This window comes from Heterodontus francisci, chromosome 3 (assembly GCF_036365525.1).
Source record: "Heterodontus francisci isolate sHetFra1 chromosome 3, sHetFra1.hap1, whole genome shotgun sequence".
Lineage (NCBI taxonomy): Eukaryota > Metazoa > Chordata > Chondrichthyes > Heterodontiformes > Heterodontidae > Heterodontus > Heterodontus francisci.
In genome coordinates, this window is record NC_090373.1 from 169,759,176 (window position 1) to 169,780,696 (window position 21,521).

At 42.0% G+C, this 21,521-nt stretch overlaps 2 protein-coding genes across 3 annotated transcripts in view; one reads left to right on the forward strand and one right to left on the reverse strand.

The window, feature by feature from the left end:
- tpcn3 (two pore segment channel 3) overlaps positions 1–1,359 on the forward strand; it is a 65,282-nt gene extending 63,923 nt beyond the window's left edge. For both annotated transcript variants that reach the window (XM_068027529.1, XM_068027530.1), the window contains one exon: positions 1,070–1,359. In XM_068027529.1, coding sequence (XP_067883630.1) covers positions 1,070–1,215 — 146 coding nt within the window. In that variant the 3' untranslated portion in view covers positions 1,216–1,359. The remainder of the gene's footprint in view (positions 1–1,069) is intronic.
- bub1 (BUB1 mitotic checkpoint serine/threonine kinase) overlaps positions 322–21,521 on the reverse strand; it is a 111,504-nt gene continuing 90,304 nt past the window's right edge. The window contains exons 22-25 of the mRNA XM_068027527.1: positions 6,732–6,889; positions 4,666–4,846; positions 3,074–3,180; positions 322–2,961 (exon numbers count right to left, since the gene is read on the reverse strand). Of these exons, the coding sequence (XP_067883628.1) occupies positions 2,760–2,961; positions 3,074–3,180; positions 4,666–4,846; positions 6,732–6,889 (648 nt within the window). The 3' untranslated portion in view covers positions 322–2,759. The remainder of the gene's footprint in view (positions 2,962–3,073; positions 3,181–4,665; positions 4,847–6,731; positions 6,890–21,521) is intronic.

A 21,521-nucleotide genomic window follows, 5' to 3' on the forward strand; every position in this document is an offset into this window, starting at 1 on the left:
TCTTTGATCGTGCTCCCTTCTGACATGATAATGAATTAATATTTTCACTGCAGCAATCCCAGTACTGCCATTAATGTGGACAAGACTGATCTCATTTAGTTTAATCGAGTTTGAACGCACAGAGGGTTGTAGCACTTGAATTTTAAACTGGTTTGGTTGTAGGCACCCTAAGCACTTACCCTTCCTTGTAGAATTGCATATGACTTTTTTTCCTGTCTCTCTCTACCCTCCCACCCAACATATAGTGCCATAAAATGGACATTTGCCTTCCAATGAGGCTCTGTCTACAAAGAAAATGTTTGCCAAACTTAAACTTTTATTTTACACATTAACTAATTACCAGAACATCCACACCATGAAAATTTCCCATTCAACTTGTTTATTCCTCTGGAGATGGTAGGAATCTAACCTGGTTTCCAGCATTCCATGATAGTGTGTTGCAGCTCAAATAAGAGTGATGGCCTGATTTCAATTACCCATGAACATTCAAGACTTGACAAGATAGTAGAGACAGATATTGGATGCATTTAAAAGCTGTGTGTATTAATTGAATATATGCAATTTTGATTTGAGATGCTAATGAATTCTGTGTTAATCATGCCTCTTAATTTAAAAAAAAAAATCCTTTGGCCACCAGAATTGAAAGGTTTTCTGCTGTGTCCAAATTCATTACTGACGAGTGACAATGACATTTGCTTTTAGTTTGTATAAATTGATAAATTTGCCAACTTGTGTGCACATAGATGCACCACCTTGCAGGCTTCCTTTGAAAATGGATGTTGCCAACCAATTTCTAATGCATAGTTTAATCTTCATAAACCATACCTTGAATAACGACCATTGCAAAAATCTTTTGAAGTGCATTATATATTTTCTAGAGATCTTGCATTACTCCTAAAATCTTGCAAAACTACCCATTGATCATTGTGGAGTTTGGGAGTGAATATAAACCAAAAAGGACTTCCGTTGTTAGTGCCACATCTGTTTTTATGTGGCTTTACATATTTGGTTTCCCTAGGTTTTGTACAAGTCATTGCTATTAAGCGTTCTGACAACTATTTGTTTTTAGGATACAAGACTGTTGATGCCTTGCTGCAACATATGTTTGAGGAGGAATTAAAACCAGATGATGAAATACCAACTCTAGAAGAGATTGATAACCTTTCACCAGATGACTACTTACCAAAGCAACCCACTTTTGATAGTATAGCATAACTTGTAGATTTAAAATGAGAAATATGCTTTTTGTCTATTACTGGGTTTGTAAATTCTGCTTTAACATGTATTCTGTTATATTTGAGTAGTATGTACTTTGGCATTGAGATTGTGGATCCAAATGAACTCTTTGCACTAAAATGATCAATGATTTCTATTTTTATTTAAGTAACCCTTTTAAATACAAATTGTCAGTGCTGACTAGATAACATGATCTTGTGATTGGCAGTCAAATTAGTGGCTTCCTATGGCGGAGGATCGATTACCTTGGAAAGCCATATTGTCCATCGTTCAAACTGTTATTGCAAATGGTAAAAATCATTGAGTACTAGTTAATTTGAAATTGACTAATCTACCCCTGTTAAAGGCTGAGCCTACACCATAATTATTTAAACCCTATCTTTTGGTTACTGCACATACCAAAAAAAAATGGAGGTGGTAAAGAGCACATGGGAATGTTATTTCAAAACTTCTAAAATGCAATACTAGTGTTGTGCAGTGAAAAACTAGATATTGAAAGCTGTGCCTAATCACAGCAGATATAAGTTTGCAGCACCATCTAGCACTGAGTTGTTGGTCCTTGAAGGTTAATGAAGGCTACCAGCCTAATATGAAAAATAATAAAATTAAAAGGGGAGCGAAGAGAGGAAGTTACAAAGGATGTGTGGAAATAAAATAATGGTACTTCACTGGCGGTTAGAAGGTAGTTACTGTTCTCCCTCTGGGCTCTTTACTGTTGTAATTATGGTAATGAGAATATCCTGAAACAACCAGCTACAGTGGTAAACCTGTGTTTCAAAAGGAAGAATTGGTGCCCTTAATACCCTAGTCTCAATTATCTAATTCATATACAACTAACGTCAAGATTTAAAAGAAATGTAACTAGGCTGCTATTTTGCTATACTGTCCAAGATGAATTGCACCACCTCTCTGCCACTACCCCTTGATCACTGGGGAGTTTGGGAGTGAATATAAACCAAAAAGGACTTCAGTTGTTGGTGCCACATCTGTTTTCATGTGGCTTTACATATTTACACAAGCATAGCATACTGCAAATTAGACAATACTAATCTCGCTTCCCTAATCTATACTCTTACCATAATTTCTGAATAAAATGTTAGAAATTACCTTCAATAAAATGTCAAAAAGCTCTGCATTGTCTTAACAGGGCACAAGTTTAACAGCAGTGATTTCAATTCATGGCTAGATGCCATCTTTTGTCAAAGTGCTTTATATTGTTTATATAGACTGTTTGCACATATAGATGGTGAAACAGAAAATGCATCTTTAAAGAACCACTTTTAGTTCCAAAACACACTTTTTACATGTATTAGAAAAGTAACGAAGGGCCTGGGCCATATGCACTGGCATGAGCAACAGCACAATTTTAAGAGTATTGGGACTAAAATTGATGACAAAAGTTTTAATCTCGATTCCACCATTATAAGCATGTACAATGAAATATGAATAGCACTGTTTAAGCACAACAGGAATGAAATACAAAGCTCTATTTACACAATCAGGATTATAGACAGCTTTCCAATTTACATTCTTCTTTGTGAATGCTTATTTTCAAGTAAAAGCACCATCAACCGCTGCCGAAGTGATTTTAGTTTCTTTGTGTATTGCTCCTTAACGAGTGATACCAGCTTTTCTCGTAGATCTCGAAGGGAAGGCAGAGTCTGGCAGTTGGGAATGTATAACAAGGTATTGAAGAAATGATTCCACATATCTGCATGATGACCTCTGAAAGAAAGAGGAATATTCACCAACTTACCCAAAGTGCAGAGATACAATGAAATAATGCATCAGCTACTTAAGGTGACAGTTCCAGATTTGCTGCAGATACAAAACTGACCTTTGAAAAGTTGCATTGACCTTCCAGATACCTTGTTTCTCCTTTAATTTCAGGTATGTGCCAAACAGAAGACAGTGAACTGTGGCAGCAATTCCAAAGTAGTCTGTCTAGAGCCACACACAAAAAAAGCATTAGTTAAATGCTAAATAGTGTGGTTGGACTTCACACCAAACTTTGAATAATTCCTGTTTTTCATTAATAAACATTTAACAAAGCTCCTTCGTTAAAAATCACAAAATAGTTTAACAGATCATTGCAGAGCACTTTTAAAAAAAAATTCATCCTTGTGATGCAAGCCAACATTTAGTTACTTCCCCTAATTGCTCGAGGTAGTGGGGGTGAGCTTCTGCCACCTTGAACTACTACAGTCCATGAGGTTGGGTACATAAATAGTACTGGTAGGGAGAGTTTTCCAGGAATTTGACCTGGCAACAGTTAAGGAACAGCAATATAGTTCAAAGTCAGGATGGTGTGCGACTTTGAGGGGAACTTCTAGGTGGAAGTGGTCATTGATTTGGAAGGTGCTGTCAGAGAGCCTTGGCAAGTTGCAGCAGTACATGTGGAGGGGGCGAATGGTTAAGGTGGTGGAAGGGTGCCAATCCAGTGGGCTGCTGTGTCTTGGCTGGTGTCAAGTTTCTTGTTGGAGCTTCACTCATCCAGCTAAGAGAGTATTCAATTGCACTCCTGACTTGTGCCTTGTAGATGGCTTTGGGGAGTTAGGCAAGTTACTCGCTGCAGAGTTCCCAGCCTGTGACCTACACGTGTAGTATTTGTGGCTGATCCTGTTAAATTTCTGGTCCATACTAACACCCATGATATTGATGGTGGGGTTTCAGCAATGGTAGTGCTGTTGAATGCCAAGAGGAGATTCTCTTGCTGTAGATGGTCATTGTCTGGCACAAATGTTACTTGCTACTTAGCCCAAGCCTGCATGTTGTCCAGGTCTTGCTGCATGTGGGTACAAACTGCTTCAATAGGTGAGGAGTTGTGAATGGTAGTGAACACGCTGCAATCAGTGAACATCCCCACTTCTGCACTTATGTTGGATGAAAGGTCATTGAAACAGCTGAAAATGGTTGGGCCTAGGATACGACCCTGAGGAAGTCCTGCAGTGGTGTCCTGGGGCCTCCAACAACCACAATCATCTTTTGTGCAAAGTAGAACTGCAACCAGTGGAGCACTCTCACCCCAACTCCCACTGACTTCAATTTTGCTATGGCTCCTTGCTGCTACCCTGTCAAATGCTGCCTTGATGTCGAGGGCAGTCTCTCTCTCACCTCTGGAATTCAGTTCTTTTGTCCATGTTTGGATCAATGCTGGATTGAGGTCTGGAGCTAAGTGGCCCTAGCAAAACCCAAATTGTGCATCGGTGAGTAAGTGCCGCTTGATAAGACTGTTAACATTTTCCATCACTTTGCTGATTGAAAGCAGACTGATTGGCAGTAATGGACCAGATTGTTTGTCTTGCTTTTTGTGGACAGGACATAACTGGGCAATTTATCTTATTACATGCTTATACAGCAGAACTCAGAACTAGTAGATCTTAAATCAAGTTATGGCTGAGGAGGATGTTTGAAGAACATATGACATACCTGGAATGTCCACGGCTTTTCTGACAGCATTTCAATACACTGGAAGCCTGATGTCTTACAATTTTCCACAAAAACTGTATTTTTAGGGAATAACTTCATATCTATGCTTTGACCAAAGTCGATCAATGTCAACCCTTGGGACAAGCTATCATCGACACTAGCAGCATCACCATCCAGGAATCTAGATTTAACATGCAACATTCTAGTCAAAACTTCATAACTAATTGATTTAGGAACATAGAAATGTACAGTTCAAGTTCAAAAATACACTTGATCTTACACTTTTATACAATTTTATTTTTTAAAACTTGTATGCGGATAGCTTCTAACGTAATAAAACTTCTCAAGGTGCTTCACAGGAGAATTATAAAATAAAATATGACAGCCACATAAAGGGTGATTAGGTCAGATAACCAAAGGCTTGGTCAAAGAGGTAAATTTTAAGGAGTGTCTTACAGGTAGAAAGCAAGGTGGCGAGGTAGAGTAGTGTAGGGAGGAAATGCCAGAGCTCAGGACCTGTGGTGGCACGATTAAAATCTGGGATGCTTAAGAGGCCAGAATTAGAACAGCACAGATAAGAGGGTTGGGGGGCAGGAGGAGATTAGAGACAGGGAGGAGCAGGGACATGGAGGGACTTAAAAACAAGGTTGAGAATTTTAAAATCAAGACGTTGCTCGACCAAGAGCCAGTGTAGGTCAGCGAGCACAGGGGTGATAGGTGAACAGGACTTGGTGCCAGTCAAGACCTGTTATGCTCACATGAAGTGCAACAATTGAAAATACAAGAACTCAAACTGAAGAATTATATTGAACAAAGACTTGGTCTACCTTTTAAGAGAAATGTGTCAATTACACTCATCCTAAACCCATCAAGAGACATTTTTGAATTGAATGGGTTCTTTTGAAAAAGGTGGTGTGAAGTAGCCACATCCTAGACCATCATCTGTCACCACTGAGAGGAAGATCTGTGTCTCAACAGAGGCAAGATGTGAGATTTTCAGCTTAAAAAGTAAAGAGAGAGAGAGACACGCAGGACATCACCACAAAAGTCTGTCCAGCTGGGAGAAATCCAGTAAGCCAAAGAATGGGCCCTGTGAGTTCTCCACTTCAACTTGTGCAGCAGAGAACTGAAAGTGATCTACCATCTCTATATTGAAGATACAGTTGCCAAAGAAATCTACAGGCCTGCAACTTTAAAGAAATTTCAACAGGTTACTGTGAACCCCGAAAACGTACTTCACTTCAAACCACTTGCCTCTTCGTTTCCCTATATCTCTTATGCGTGTGTACAGTTGCGACCATTTCAGGAGTGAATATTGCTCAATAAATAGTTAATCTTCTGTTTTAAACCTACAAGAAAACCTGTTGCTGTCTGTTTATTTGACAGAACACAAAGGAATTAAAATCCTAGTAAACACTTGCTGCGGTCAGTTGGGAACTGTGGGGACTACTCACACCTCTCAGCACATGGCCATAACGTATGTGCAGCAGAGTTTTGGATGGCCTGAAGTTGAATGGAGGGTAGAATGTGGGAGACCAGCCTAGAGTGCGTTGGAATACTCAAGTCTGGAAGTAAAGGCATGATGAGGGTGTCAGCAGCAGATGAGCTGAGACGGGGGTGAAGTTACAGAGGTGGAACTAGACAGTCTTAGTGATGGCATGCATATGTGGTCAGATGCTCATCTTGGGGTCAAATATGAGACCTAGGCTGTAAATGGACTGGTTTAGTCTACTGTTGCCAGTGAAAGGGACGGAGTCTGTAGCTGGGAAACGGAATTAGGAGCAGGTGCCAAAAACAATAGCTTCAGTTTTCCCAACATTTCATTTACATGATATGAACAGAGGGGCAACCATTGCAGAAGGATAGCTACAAACTTCATTGAGGGCCTGCATTTGCTAGATTTCAGCTGTGAACAGGAGTTCCCACAGGGTTTAGTAATACACAGAGCCATTGGCCACTTCTTACTAGTGCAAATCAGAGGGGGTCAGGACAGATGAGAATTAAGAGGCAATAATATTTGAAGTGCAATTTTTTTTCCACACCAAGGTTGTTATAAAGATACAAACCTTTCTCCAAGTATAAAATTGTCAGGTTTTACATCACCATGAATTATTCCAATATCATGTAGCTGTTCCACTATATACAGAATGTGGATGGCAAAGTAAATCACCAAGGGCTGAGGCATTGCTTTTTCATTTATAGTTTTATACAGATTGACTGCATTCTGAAATCAAAGAAAACATTGAATTTTATTAGTGGTTTTTAAAGAAAGGTTCACTTCTACATGGTCAAAAGAAAGTTAAGGTGTTGATCGTTTAAGAGTGCAAAGTTATGCTTCTCCCCTCTCCGATCTCCCAAACATACCCCATATTTCTTGCATCTATACAAAGGCATTCATTTCTCAAACAAAGCATATTTCATAACATGCACATTGTGGTTAGTAGCTACAAATGCAGAATACTCACAGATACAGTTCCCTTTCCTCATGAGAGAAACAGGCTAAGCAGAGGAGTTCTTAGATTAACAATTACCCACAAGACCAGTCATAGAAATTTAAAGTGTTGATTTTAGGTGAATGGTTGCTCAATAGGTCCTATACATTTACAATCATTGAAGTTTATAGCATAGAATGAGACCATAGTGGTCCATTAATGCCTATACTGGCCCTCTGAAAGAGCCACCATTTGGTCCCTTTCCCCTTTATGAAATTCCTTTTTAAAGCTGTTGTGGATTCCATTCCAGGGCAACCCCATATCTCAAAACCCTCCATTCTTTTATTGGTAAATTTATGCCATCTGGTTATTCAATTAGACCAAAGGAAATATTTTATTCCTATTAAAGTTCCCTCAGTTTTGAACATATGATTTCTTTTGTTCCAATAAATAATCTCCAGCTCCTAGTCATAACCAATATTTCTCATTCCTTATATCATCTTAACGAATCACTTCCGCACACAATCCATGGCATATCGCTTTTGTACTCTGCCCTTCCTTAAATACCTTCATCAACTTATCCTCCCACTTTTAAAGATTTGTGCATCTGAATCAAGCCTATCTGCTCTATTTTTATGTTTTATACTATTATGTCCCCTCTTATTCTCCCAAAATGCATCCCATCACCTCAATTTTTTCCACATTACATTTCATTCGACATCTAGATGCTCAATCTGCTAACCTGCTCTTCTGAAGCTCTCTTGTCTTTTCTATAGTTAGTCGTACTCTTATTGTATCTTACCAAGTACACTTCAAAGATCTAGATCATCTCTAATGGCCTTGTTCTGGATAGTGTTTAATGAATGTATCTTTATCAGAAAGAAGCTAAATAGAAAACAGGTCAATGTGAACTGTCATGAAGACTCCCACCTGCCAAGAATGGGGCATATTAATTTTGTCATATGAACATTAATTTTAAACTGTTGCTGGAGTGAAGAACTGATTTGTTTTACAAGAGATCACCAGACACTTGGCTGGAGGACATTTGTATTCTAAGAGACAGTGCTTGGAAAAACAAAAGAATTGCTCACTGATTCAATTAACAGAGATTGAACTGAACAATGGTGATCCACATCTTGTCAGGGTGCGAGACAGCACTACACCATCCCCCATCGAGAGCTTTGGAATCCACAAACACAGAAGTGGTTAAGCCAGCTGGTCACATGACTAACTAGCTGGTCCAGGCTTTGTGAACTAGACATAAGACAGTTTGGTGTCGGACTGCAACTGAACTTGAAGAGCGAGCTTCTCTCCTCCCCACCGCACGCTCTCATGAATTTCCAGATCCACTGAAGACACTTAAACCTTAAGACACTAAAATTAAAATGAGGAAAGTAGCTACAGAAAGATTCAACTACAGCAAAACAATTTTGAAAGTGTCCACTGGGCCTCAACGAAATGGCAAGATTTACCTGCAATCAGAGACTCTACATCAAATTCAAAAGGACAGTAAATAAACCCCAGCTATTGCTTCAAACCTTTCCCCTTTATTCTGTCTACTTTCCTGTCTCTATCTGCCTGTATTTATTGTGTGTTAGCATGCTTACGTCGCATATTCGTAGTAGTTTTAACCGAATTAGAGTGTTAGGTTAATAAACTTACACGTTTCTTGTTTAAATCTAAGAAAACCTGTCTGGTTGATTTCTTTGCCTTAACAATTGGAGAGCAGTGAACAAGGATTCACTGAGGGGGGGGGGGGGGGAGCTAAAAACAGTGTTTTTAAAATTAAACCCTGTTACGGTTAGACCAGGCAATGCTGAGAGGGAACCCCTAGACCCCTATCTGACCTGGTCGTAACAAAACAAAATTGCTCCTTAGGTCAAACCACGAATTAATGCTTTAGTTCATCTAATTTCAAACTGCTTTTCCTAGATCAAAGCTAAATCCACATTGTAATAAGCTCCTTTATTGTCCTGAACTCTGGGGCAGGTATGTCACTTGAAGCATATTATTCCTCAGCAGTCTCATACCACCATCAACAAGATCGTCACGTTTGTCTGAAGGTAGTTAGATATACCCACTGGTGGACTTACCAGCATTGCGGCTGTAATGATGAGTGGGATGTACTGATGGAGTGTGCAGTATCCTTCCTCCTTGTACCATTTGAATTTGAGAAAGGAGGTCATATGGCACAAAAGCAGTTTTGTTTGAGCCAAAAGGTATTGGATTAAGCCAGGTGTAGCAGTTTAGGACAGATGCCTGGAATATCTTTTAGACCTTTCTGCAGTCCTCCAAAGTGCCTTTTGTTTCCAGCAAAAGTCTAATCTGTTCAGCTTGGCATGCATGAAGCTACACTGCCTCTCCCTGAGGTTACCACCACAGGTGCCAGTCTTCAGCCAGTTAGATTCACTCATGTTATGACAAGATAGAAAAGCCAATGAGCCCCAACAACATCCCCACTATAATGCTGAAGATTTGTGCTTCAAAACAAGCCATGCCGCAAGCCAAGCTGCTCCAGTACAACTACAAGACTAGCATTTACCAACAAAGTAGAAAATTGCCCAGATAAGTCCTGTCCACAAAAAGCAGGACAAAACAAATCCGGCCAGTTACTGCCCCGTAAGTGTACTCGGAATCATCAGGAAATTAACTGAAGAGGTCAACAGTACTATCAAGCAACATTTACCAATAACCTGCTCACTGCTGCACAGTTTGGGTTCTACCAGGAACGCTCCATTTCAGATTTCATTACAACCTTTCTCCAAATATGGAGCAAAAAACTGAATGCCAGAGGACAGGCGAAAGTAATTGCCCTTCCATCAAGGTAGCATCAGACCTAGTAAAAATTGAAGCCAATGGAAATCAGGGTGAAAACTCCACTGGTTGGAGTTATACTTAGCACAAAGGAAAGTGGTTGTGTATGTTGGAGGCCAATCATAGCCCCAGGAAATAGCTGCAGGAGTTCCTCAGGGCAGAGTCCAAGGACCAATTGTCTTCAGCCACTTCATCAGGGGCCTTCCCTTCATTATACGGTCAGAAGTGGGGATTTCTACAATGATTGCAGTGTTCGGTTCCATTTTCAACTCCTTAGTGAAGAGTCCACTCCCGCACATAGCAAGATCCCACCTGGCATTCAGGCTTGGACTGACAAGTAGCAAGTAACATTTATGCTACACAAGTGGCAGGGAATAAGCAACTCCAACGAGAGTCAATAGCATTACCATCCTTGAATTTCCCACTACCAACTTCCTGGAAGGGGGGGGGGGGGGGAAAAAGAGGCGGGGGCACGCCACCATTGACTCAAACCTTAACTGAACCAGCCACATGAATCTGTGGCTACAAGAACACGCCAGAGGTTTGGTATTCTGTGGTGAATGACTCACCTCCTGACTCCTTGAAGCCTTTCCACCATCTACAAGGCAAAATCAAGATGGAATACTCTCCACTGGCCTGAATGAATGGAGCTCCAACACTAAGAAGCTTGGCACCATCTAAGACAAAGCAGCTCACTTGAAAAACACCCTCAAACAATTTCTTCATCCATCACCATCAGACCATGGCTGCAAGTCACAGACCAAACTGACTTGGAAACATAGTGACGATGAATTAACAGCGGTGTATCAAAATCTTGGAACTCCCTGCCTAGCAGCACTGAGGAAGTACCTTCACCATAGGTTCCTTAGACAGCACCTTCCAAACCCAAAACCTCTACCAACTAGAAGGACAAGGGCAGCAAATGCATGGGAACACCACCACCTGCAAGTTCCCCTCCAAGTCACACAACATCCTGACTTGGAACTATATCGCCGTTCCTTCACTGTCACTGGGTCAAAATCCTGGAACTCCCTTCCTAACAACACTGTGGGTGTACCTACCTCACATGGACTGCAGCAGTTCAAGAAGGCAGCTCACCACCACCTTCTCAAGGGCAATTCGGGATGGGCAATAAATGCTGGCCTGGCTGCCGACGCCCACATGCCATGAATGAATAAAAAAAACCATACAGACTGCAACTCCTCACCATCACCACCTCAAAAGGGCAATTGGGAATGGGTATAAATGCTGGCCTAGACATCCTAAAAATTAGTAACTTTTTACTTTGTTTAAAAGTCATGTACCGTGGAGTACAGATCTGACATGTATAGCTGCAGCGTCAATACTGAACCAATACAACAGCTACTTGGATAGAATAATCCATAGAATGTGTCTGAACAATGTAAGGATGAGCTAAAATGTACTTTAAAATACTGATTTTGTTCCTATGGTTAAAAGGGTGCACTGAATTTCTAGATTTTAATTCAAATCTCCATGCATCTAGTTACAGCTTCCTTGAATGTTGAACCTCAAAAAATAATTATGCAAGTCATGCTTATATCCAGATTGCTTGAGATGTTTGTTATGAGTGCTTCCATTTTTTATTAAATTATGAGAATGTGTGTGTTAAAATTGGAAACAAGATTCCATAGATGCTGGAACTTTGTTTTTTTCTAAAAAGAGGTCATCAGAAGGTCTTTTGGACTGAGCTTGTAAACAACAGTTACTGGAAGAATCAAGGAGTGATAAAAACAAGCCCTTACTTGAAGGTACCCGTCTTCAGATAATTACCCAGCAGGGGTTTTTTTTGATTTGGGGAAAGATGTTTACCAAGAAGCAATAGGTCAAGATTTATAGGGGTCAGGAAGCTTGAATTTTGTGACATTGTTTTTGGTTTTGCTTCAGACAGTGAAGTCCTGATACGGACAGTGTTAAAAAGAGAGTTAGAGGAAACTTGTCAAGGGTGCAAACCCCAACTCAGCTTGTTCCATCTCTTTAAAAAAGCCTGCCAACTTTTCTATCGCTTTAAGAAACGCTGAGAAGCAAGTGTAAGAAACTGCCTGAAACCCCTCTTGCTGCATTTTTTTTCCTGGAAAAAGCTTGCCCAAACTGATCTTCAACATCACCTGATGAAAACTGTTTCAGGAAGATCCCAGTAACAGCTCTCTATGTGTAACTGGGATGTCAAACCAAAAAAAAAGACATCTGACATCTTTCCATATCCTCGTTTACTCTTCAAGAATTAGCAAGTATTTGGCCAAAGTATTCTTTTTGTCTGTTATTTTTGGAAGGGAGAGGGAGTTCGTTGAATGTATTAGAGATTGTTTTTTGGAGCAATATGTTGTGGAACCAACCAGGGAGCAGGCTATTCTAGATTTGGTTTTGTGTAATGAGGTGGGATTAATTAATGATCTCATAGTTAAGGATCCTTTAGGGAAGAGTGATCATTAGCATGCTAGAATTTCAAATTCAGTTTGAGGGCGAGAAACTGGAGTCCCACACTAGCGTTCTAGAGTTAAACAAAGGTAAATACATAGGCATGAGGACAGATTTGGCCCTAGTGGACTGGGCAGGAAGACTGAAAGGTAGGACAGTTGATGAGCAGTGGCAGATGTTTAAGGAGATAATCAATTCCTCCCAACTAAAATATATTCCAGAGAGGAAGAAAGATTCTAAGAGGGGGAAAAAACATCCATGGCTAAGCAAGGAAGTTAAGCATAACAAAGACAAAAACTAAGGCACACCATATTGCAAAGGCCAGTGGCAGGCTGGAAGATTGGGAAACTTTTAAAGATCAACAATCTTTTGGGCCTCCTTATCTCGAGAGACAATGGATACGCGCCTGGAGGTGGTCAGTGGTTTGTGAAGCAGCGCCTGGAGTGGCTATAAAGGCCAATTTTGGAGTGACAGGCTCTTCCACAGGTGCTGCAGAGAAATTTGTTTGTTGGGGCTGTTGCACAGTTGGCTCTCCCCTTGCGCCTCTGTCTTTTTTCCTGCCAACTACTAAGTCTCTTCGACTCGCCACAATTTAGCCCTGTCTTTATGGCTGCCCGCCAGCTCTGGCGAATGCTGGCAACTGACTCCCACGACTTGTGATCAATGTCACACGATTTCATGTCGCGTTTGCAGACGTCTTTATAACGGAGACATGGACGGCCGGTGGGTCTGATACCAGTGGCGAGCTCGCTGTACAATGTGTCTTTGGGGATCCTGCCATCTTCCATGCGGCTCACATGGCCAAGCCATCCCAAGCGCCGCTGACTCAGTAGTGTGTATAAGCTGGGGATGTTGGCCGCTTCAAGGACTTCTGTGTTGGAGATATAGTCCTGCCACCTGATGCCAAGTATTCTCCGAAGGCAGCGAAGATGGAATGAATTGAGACGTCGCTCTTGGCTGGCATACGTTGTCCAGGCCTCGCTGCCGTAGAGCAAGGTACTGAGGACACAGGCCTGATACACTCGGACTTTTGTGTTCCGTGTCAGTGCGCCATTTTCCCACACTCTCTTGGCCAGTCTGAACATAGCAGTGGAAGCCTTACCCATGCGCTTGTTGATTTCTGCATCTAGAGACAGGTTACTGGTGATAGTTGAGCCTAGGTAGGTGAACTCTTGAACCACTTCCAGAGCGTGGTCGCCAATATTGATGGATGGAGCATTTCTGACATCCTGCCCCATGATGTTCGTTTTCTTGAGGCTGATGGTTAGGCCAAATTCATTGCAGGCAGACGCAAACCTGTCGATGAGACTCTGCAGGCATTCTTCAGTGTGAGATGTTAAAGCAGCATCGTCAGCAAAGAGGAGTTCTCTGATGAGGACTTTCCGTACTTTGGACTTCGCTCTTAGACGGGCAAGGTTGAACAACCTGCCCCCTGATCTTGTGTGGAGGAAAATTCCTTCTTCAGAGGATTTGAACGCATGTGAAAGCAGCAGGGAGAAGAAAATCCCAAAAAGTGTGGGTGCGAGAACACAGCCCTGTTTCACACCACTCAGGATAGGAAAGGGCTCTGATGAGGAGCCACCATGTTGAATTGTGCCTTTCATATTGTCATGGAATGAGGTGATGATACTTAGTAGCTTTGGTGGACATCCGATCTTTTCTAGTAGTCTGAAGAGACCACGTCTGCTGACGAGGTCAAAGGCTTTGGTGAGATCAATGAAAGCAATGTAGAGGGGCATCTGTTGTTCACGGCATTTCTCCTGTATCTGACGAAGGGAGAACAGCATGTCAATAGTCGATCTCTCTGCACGAAAGCCACACTGTGCCTCAGGGTAGACGCGCTCGGCCAGCTTCTGGAGCCTGTTCAGAGCGACTCGAGCAAAGACTTTCCCCACTATGCTGAGCAGGGAGATTCCACGGTAGTTGTTGCAGTCACCGCGGTCACCTTTGTTTTTATAGAGGGTGATGATGTTGGCATCGCGCATGTCCTGGGGTACTGCTCCCTCGTCCCAGCACAGGCATAGCAGTTCATGTAGTGCTGAGAGTATAGCAGGCTTGGCACTCTTGATTATTTCAGGGGTAATGCTGTCCTTCCCAGGGGCTTTTCCGCTGGCTAGGGAATCAATGGCATCACTGAGTTCCGATTTGGTTGGCTGTATGTCCAGCTCATCCATGACTGGTAGAGGCTGGGCTGCATTGAGGGCAGTCTCAGTGACAGCATTCTCCCTGGAGTACAGTTCTAGGTAGTGCTCAACCCAGCGGTCCATCTGTTTGCGTTGGTCAGTGATTATGTCCCCCGATTTAGATTTGAGGGGGGTGATCTTCTTGATGGTTGGCCCAAGAGCTCTCTTCATGCCATCATACATTCCTCTGATGTTTCCGGTGTCTGAGGCCAGCTGAATATGGCTGCATAGGTATTGCCAGTAGTCGTTTGCGCAACGCCTAGCTGTTCTTTGTGCAGTACTTCTGGCTGCTTTAAGTGCTGCGGATGTTAAATCGCTGGGGGCTTTCTTGTAGTTCAAAAGTGCAATGCGCTTAGCGGCTATGACAGGTTCCAGCTCTTCATTATGAGATTGAAACCAGTCTGCATTTCTCTTCGCACTTTTGCCGTAGGTGGTCAAAGCTGACTCATAGATGGCGTCTCTGATGTGGGCCCACTTGGTCTCAGCATCCCCTGTGGGAGTGTTTTGAAGGGCTGTTACAAGTGAATTTAGAAATTTTTGTAACAGCTGTGGGTGAGAAATTCTGCTCGTGTTGATGCGCGGGTGGCCCTTCTGCTTGGAATGATGCAACTTCTTTGGTCTGAGTCTAACCTTGCTGCACACCAGGGAGTGGTCGGTGTCGCAGTCCGCACTGTGGAAGCTGCGTGTGATTTGAACACTGTTTAAGGCGGCTCGCCTTGTGACAATGAGGTCTAGCTGGTGCCAACGACGTGATCTTGGGTGCCTCCATGAAACCTGGTGACAGGGTTTAGTGTGAAAGAACGAGTTGGTGATGCAGAGGTTATGATAGGTACACAACTCAAGCAGTCTCTGCCCGTTCTCATTCATCCTTCCAATGCCATAGCGCCCAAGGCAGGAGGGCCATGAGTCATGGTCGGAAAGATCAACAAACGGTTACTAAAAAAGTAATAAAAAGTGCAAAGGTAAATTATGAAAGAAAACTAGCACAAAATATAAAAATGGATAGCAAAAGCTTCGATGAGTATATAAAAGGGAAGAGAGTAGCTAAAGTGAATATTGGTCCCTTGGAGAATGAGACAGGGGGGTTAATAGAGGGGAACACTGAAATGGCAGAGACACTAAATCAGTATTTTGCCTCAGTTTTCATGGTGGAGGACACTAGTACCATCCCAATAGTAACAGGTAATGCAGAGGTTATAGAAAGGGAGGAATGTATAACAATCATCATCACTAGGGAAAAAGTACTGAGCAAACTATTGGGATTGAAGGCAGACAAGTCCCCAGGGCCTGAAGGCCTACATCCTAGGGTCTTAAAGGAAGTGGCAGCAGAGATAGTGGATCCATTGGTTATAATATTCCAAAATTCCCTGGATGCGGGAAAGGTTCCAATGGATTGGAAAAATGCTAATATAATGCCCTTCTTCAAAAAGGGAGGGAGGCAGAAAGTAGGAAACTATAGACCAGTTAGTTTAACATCTGTCGTTGGGAAATTGTTAGAATCCATTATTAAGGAAGTAATAACAGGACATTTAGAAAGTCAAAACGCAATCCATCAGAGTCAGTATGGTTTTATGAAGGGTAAATAGTGTTTGACTAATTTGCTAGAGTTCTTTGAAGATGTAACAAGTAAAGTGGATAATGGTGATCCAGTAGATGTAGTATATCTGGCATCCGATAAGGTGCCGCACAAAAGGTTAATACACAAGGTAAGATCACATGGGGTTAGGGGCAATTTATTAGCTTGGATAGAGGATTGGCTAACCAACAGAAAACAGAGTCGGGATAAATGGGTCTTTTTCTGGTTGGCAAGATGTAACTAGTGGGGTGCCACAGGGTTCGGTTCTCGGGCTCCAACTATTTACAATCTATATTAACGACTTGGATGCAGGGATCGAAGGTACTATAGCCAAATTTGCAGATGACATTAAAATAGGTGGGATAGTAAGTTGCAATAAAATAAAAAAGTTACAAATGGATATGGATAGGTTTGGTGAATGGGCCAAAATTTGGCAGATGGAGTTTAACGTGGATAAGTGTGAGGTTATCCATTTTGGTCAGAAGAATAAAAAGGCAAATTATCTAAATGGAGGGAAACTTCAGAGTGCTTCAGTGCAGAGGGATCTGGGTATCCTCGTGCATGAATCGCAGAAAACTAGTATGCAGGTACAGCAGGTAATAAGGAAGGCAAATGGAATTTTGGCATTTATTGATAAAGGAATAGAGTATAAAAGTAGGGAAGTGTTGCAGCAACAGTACAAGGCATTAATGAGACCGCACCTGGAGTATTGCGTACAGTTTTGGTCTCCTTACTTGAGGAGGGATATAGTTGCATTGGAGGCAGTTCAGAGGAGGTTCACTAGATTGATTCCAGAGATGAGGGGTTTGTCTTATGAAGAGAGATTGAGCAGTTTAGGTTTTTACTCTCTGGAGTTTAGAAGAATAAGAGATCTAATTGAGGTATGTAAGATAATTAAAGAGGATTGACAAAGTAGACTTCGTTTCCTCTTGTGGGGCAATCTAGAACGAGAGGTCATAGTTTTAGGATAAGGGGTAGCAAATTTAACAGAGATGAGAAATTACTTCTCTCAAAGGGTCGTGAGTCTGTGGAATTCACTACCCCAGAGTGCGGTGGATGCCGGGACATTGAGTAAATTTGAGGAGATAGAAAGATTTTTAATTAGTAATGGGTTGAAGGGTTATAGAGAACGGGCGGGAAAGTGGAGTTGAGGCCGAGATGAGATCAGCCATGATCGTATTGAATGACAGAACAGGCTCGAGGGGCTAAATTGCCTACTCCTGTTCTTAACGTTATGAGATAGAGCTCTAAAGAGCAAATTTCTTTTTTTCGGTTAGAGTGTGTGTGTGTGTGCGAGAGAGAGAGAGGGGCTAAGGTAAAAAGAGAACTTTTATATTTCAATCTGTGTTAATGCTTTGCTTTATTACTGGTTAAGACTTCTTTTATAATTAATAAACAACAAAATTATCAGTTTAAGAAACCTGGTTAGTGTATTTTATTCAGGATAAAAATAGTCTATGATTGACCATATAGGTAAGTGGGAAAAATTTTAATACATGTTGTGCTCTGTGGAGAAGTGGAACAAGAAAAACAGTGCACTCCTCCTGCCTTGGTCATAACACATTAAACCGAGACCCCGATCTGCCTGGAAGGGTATGCAAAAGATCCCATGGCACTATTTTGAAAAAGCTCACGTGAATTAGCCCTCAAACAACATCATAAAAACAGATAAAAGCAAAATACTGCAGATGCTGGAAATCTGAAATAAAAACAAGAAATGCTGGAAATACTCAGCAGGTCTGGCAGCTTCTGTGGAGAGAGAAGCAGAGATAATGTTTCAAGTCAGTTCTGATGAAGGGTTACTGACCTGAAACGTTAACTCTGCTCTCTCTCCACAGATGCTGCCAGACCTGCTGAGTATTTCTAGCATTTCTTGCTTTTATCACAAAAACAGATTATCTGGTCATTATCACATTGCTGTTTGTGGAAGTTTGCTGTGTGCAAATTGGTTGATGTGTTTCCTACATTACAACAGTGACTATACTTCACAAGTATTTCATTATCTGTAAAGTGCTTTGAGATGTCTGGTGGTCATGAAAAGCACTATATAAGTACAAGTATTTCTTTAAAGTAGCATTCAATAAGCCTTTTAAAAACCTGACAGAGCACATGTCTCAATTGGAGTACCCTGTGTATTTAGCAACCTTCTTGGAAAACTGCATTCTGTTTATAAAGTCTAGCAAAAGTGTATTATTTCAGCTAAGTGTCAATCTTTTAATTATTCAATCAATGCAAACAACAAATTCAGCATTGCCTGTGACCAGCTCCAGTATCGCCTTAAGTAGATCAAGTCAAAATACAAATATAGCCTGATGATCAACTATCAAATTGCTGGATTCATTTTCTGATAGGATGGAGCTTAACACTTCACAAAAGACCACCCATATTTAGTCCAGGTAGGGAATACCATAGAAAAGTCAGATAGATTGAAAAGGGATGCTAATCATTGGAATAACATTTGCCAGGCCTCAGTGGGGCAAAAGCTAACGCAGCAAAAATTCACCATGCCCATTCTTAAGTCTACATGAAGCTGGGAAAAGGGAGGAGGGAGAAAAGAAATATAGCAATATAGGAGCAGCAGTAGGCCATTCAGCCCATTGAGCCTGCCCCTCCATTCAATATGATCATGGCTGATCATCCACTTACATGTCTTTTTCCCCACACTATCCCCTTTTGTGATTTGTATTTAGAAATTTGTCAATCTCGGCTTTAAACATACTCAATGACTGAACTTCCACAGCCCTCTGGGGTAGAGAATTCCAATGATTCACAACCCTTTGAGTAAAGACATTTCTCCTCATCTCGGTCCTAGTGGCTTCCCCCTTATTTTGAAATCGTGTCCACTGGTTCTAGACTCCTCGACTAGGGGAAACATCTTAGCTGCATCTACCCTGTCTATCCCTTGAAGTATCTTGTTGGTTTCAATGAGATCGCCTCTCATTCTCCGAAACTCGAGAGAATACAGGCCCAGTTTCGCCTATCTCTCTTCATAGGACCGTCCCGCCATCCCGGGAACAAGTCTGGTGAATCTTCAATGTACTCGCTCTATGGCAATAATATCCTTCCTAAGGTAAGGGGACCAAAACTGCACACAGTACTCCAGGTGCGGTCTAACCAAGGTTCTATACAATTGAAGCAAGAATTCAATACTCCTGTACTCAAATCCTCTTGCGATAAAGGCCAATATACCATTAGTCTTCTGAATTGCTTGCTGCACCTGCATGTTAGCTTTCAGTGACTTATTGACGAGGACACCCAGGTCCCTTTGTACATCTACACTTCCTAATCTCTTACCATTTAAGAAATACTCTGCACATCCATCCTCCTACCAAAGTGGATAATCTCACATTTTTCCACATTATATTCAATCCGCCACATTCTTGCCCACTCACTAAGTCTGTCCAAATCCCCACGAAGCCGCTTTGCATCTTCCTCAACACACATTCCCACCTAGTTTTGGGTCATCTGCGAACTTGGAAATACTACATTTGGTCCCCACATCCAAATCGTTGATATATATTGTGAACAGCTGGGGCCCAAGCACTGAACTCTGCGGTACCCCACTAGTCACAGCCTGCCAACACTAGAATGACCCATTTATTTCTACTCTCTGCTTCTGCCCGTTAACCAATTCTTAACCCTTGCCAGTATATTACCTCCTATCCCATGTGCTTTAATTTTGCTAACCAATCTCCTGTGGGGGATTTTATCAAAAGCCTTCTGAAAATCCAAGTATACCACGTCCACCAACTCCTTTTCATCAATTCTGTTGGAAACATCCTCAAAAAACTCCAACAGGTTCATCAAACATGATTTCCCATTCATAAATTCATGTTGACTATGCCCAATCAGATTATCTAAGTGTCCATTTATCACATCCTTTAGAAGAGATTCTAGCATTTCCCAATGACTGATATAAGGCTAACAGTTCTGTAATTTACAGTTTGCTCTCTCCCTCCCTTCTTAAATAGTTGGGTGACATTTGTGACCTTCCAATCTGCAGGAACCGCTCCAGAATCTCTAGAATTTTGGAAGATGATCAGCAATGCATTCACCATCCCCATAGCTACCTCTTTCAACACTCTGGGATGTAGAATATCAGATCCTGGGGACTTATCAACCTTCAGCCCCACTGATTTCTCCAATACAACCTTCTTACGAATACTAATTTCCTTCAATTCCTCATTTCCTCTAATCCCTTGGATCTCTAATTCTGGAAGATTTCTTGTATCTTCCTCAGTGAAGACAGACACAAAGTAATCATCTAGCTTCTCTGCCATTTCTCTATTCCCCATTAAAAAATTCCCCTGACTCTGCCTGTAATGGGCACACATTTGTCTTAGTCAAATGTTTCCTTTTTACGTACCTGTAGAAGCTTTTACAGTCCGTTTTTATATTTTATGCTATCTTACATTCATATTCTATTCTCCCTTTAGAACATAGAACAGCACAGCACAGGCCCTTTGGCCCACGATGTGCCGAACCTTTAACCTACTCTAAGATCAAACTACCTACATACCCTTCATTCTACTATCATCCATGTACCTATCCAAGAGTCGCTTAAATGTCCCTAATGTGTCTGCTTCTACTACCACCGCTGGCAGTGCATTCCACGCACCCACCACTCTCTGTGTAAAGAACCTACCTCTGACATCTCCCCTAAACCTTCCTCCAATCACCTTAAAAATATGCCTCCTGGTGATAGCCCTTTTCGCCCTGGGAAAAAGTCTCTGACTATCCACTCTATCTATGCCTCTCATCATCTTGTACCCCCTCCCCCTTAAGAATCCTGTAGACTCGATCCAAGACATCCCTGACCCTGGCTCCCGGGAGGCAACATACCATCCGGGAGTCTCGTTCGCGACCACAGAATCTCCTGTCTGTTCCTCTAACCATTGAATCTCCTATCACTATCGCTCTCCTATTCTCCCCCTTCCCTTCTGAGCCGCAGAGCCAGGCTCAGTGCCAGAGACCTGGCCGCTGTGGCTTTCCCCTGGTAGGTCGTCCCCCCCCAACCGTATCCAAAACGGTATACTTATTATTGAGGGGAACGGCCACAGGGGATCCCTGCACTGTGCGCCTTTTCCCTCTCCCTCCCCTGACGGTCACCCAGCTACCTTTATCCTGTGACTTAGGTGTCATTACTTCTCTATCACCCCCTCAGCCTCCCGAATGATCCGAAGTTCATCCAGCTCCAGTTCCCTAACGCGGTCTGTGAGGAGCTGGAGTTGGGTGCACTTCGCACAGGTGAAGTCAGCATGGACACAAGTGGTGACCCTTACCTTCCACATCCTGCAAGAGGAGCATGCAACTGCCCTAGCTTCCATCCCCTCTGCTCTAAATTGACAACAGAGAATTAAAAAAAACAAATAAAGTAAAACCTTACCCCACACAAGAGTCCTTTTTTTTTGGTTA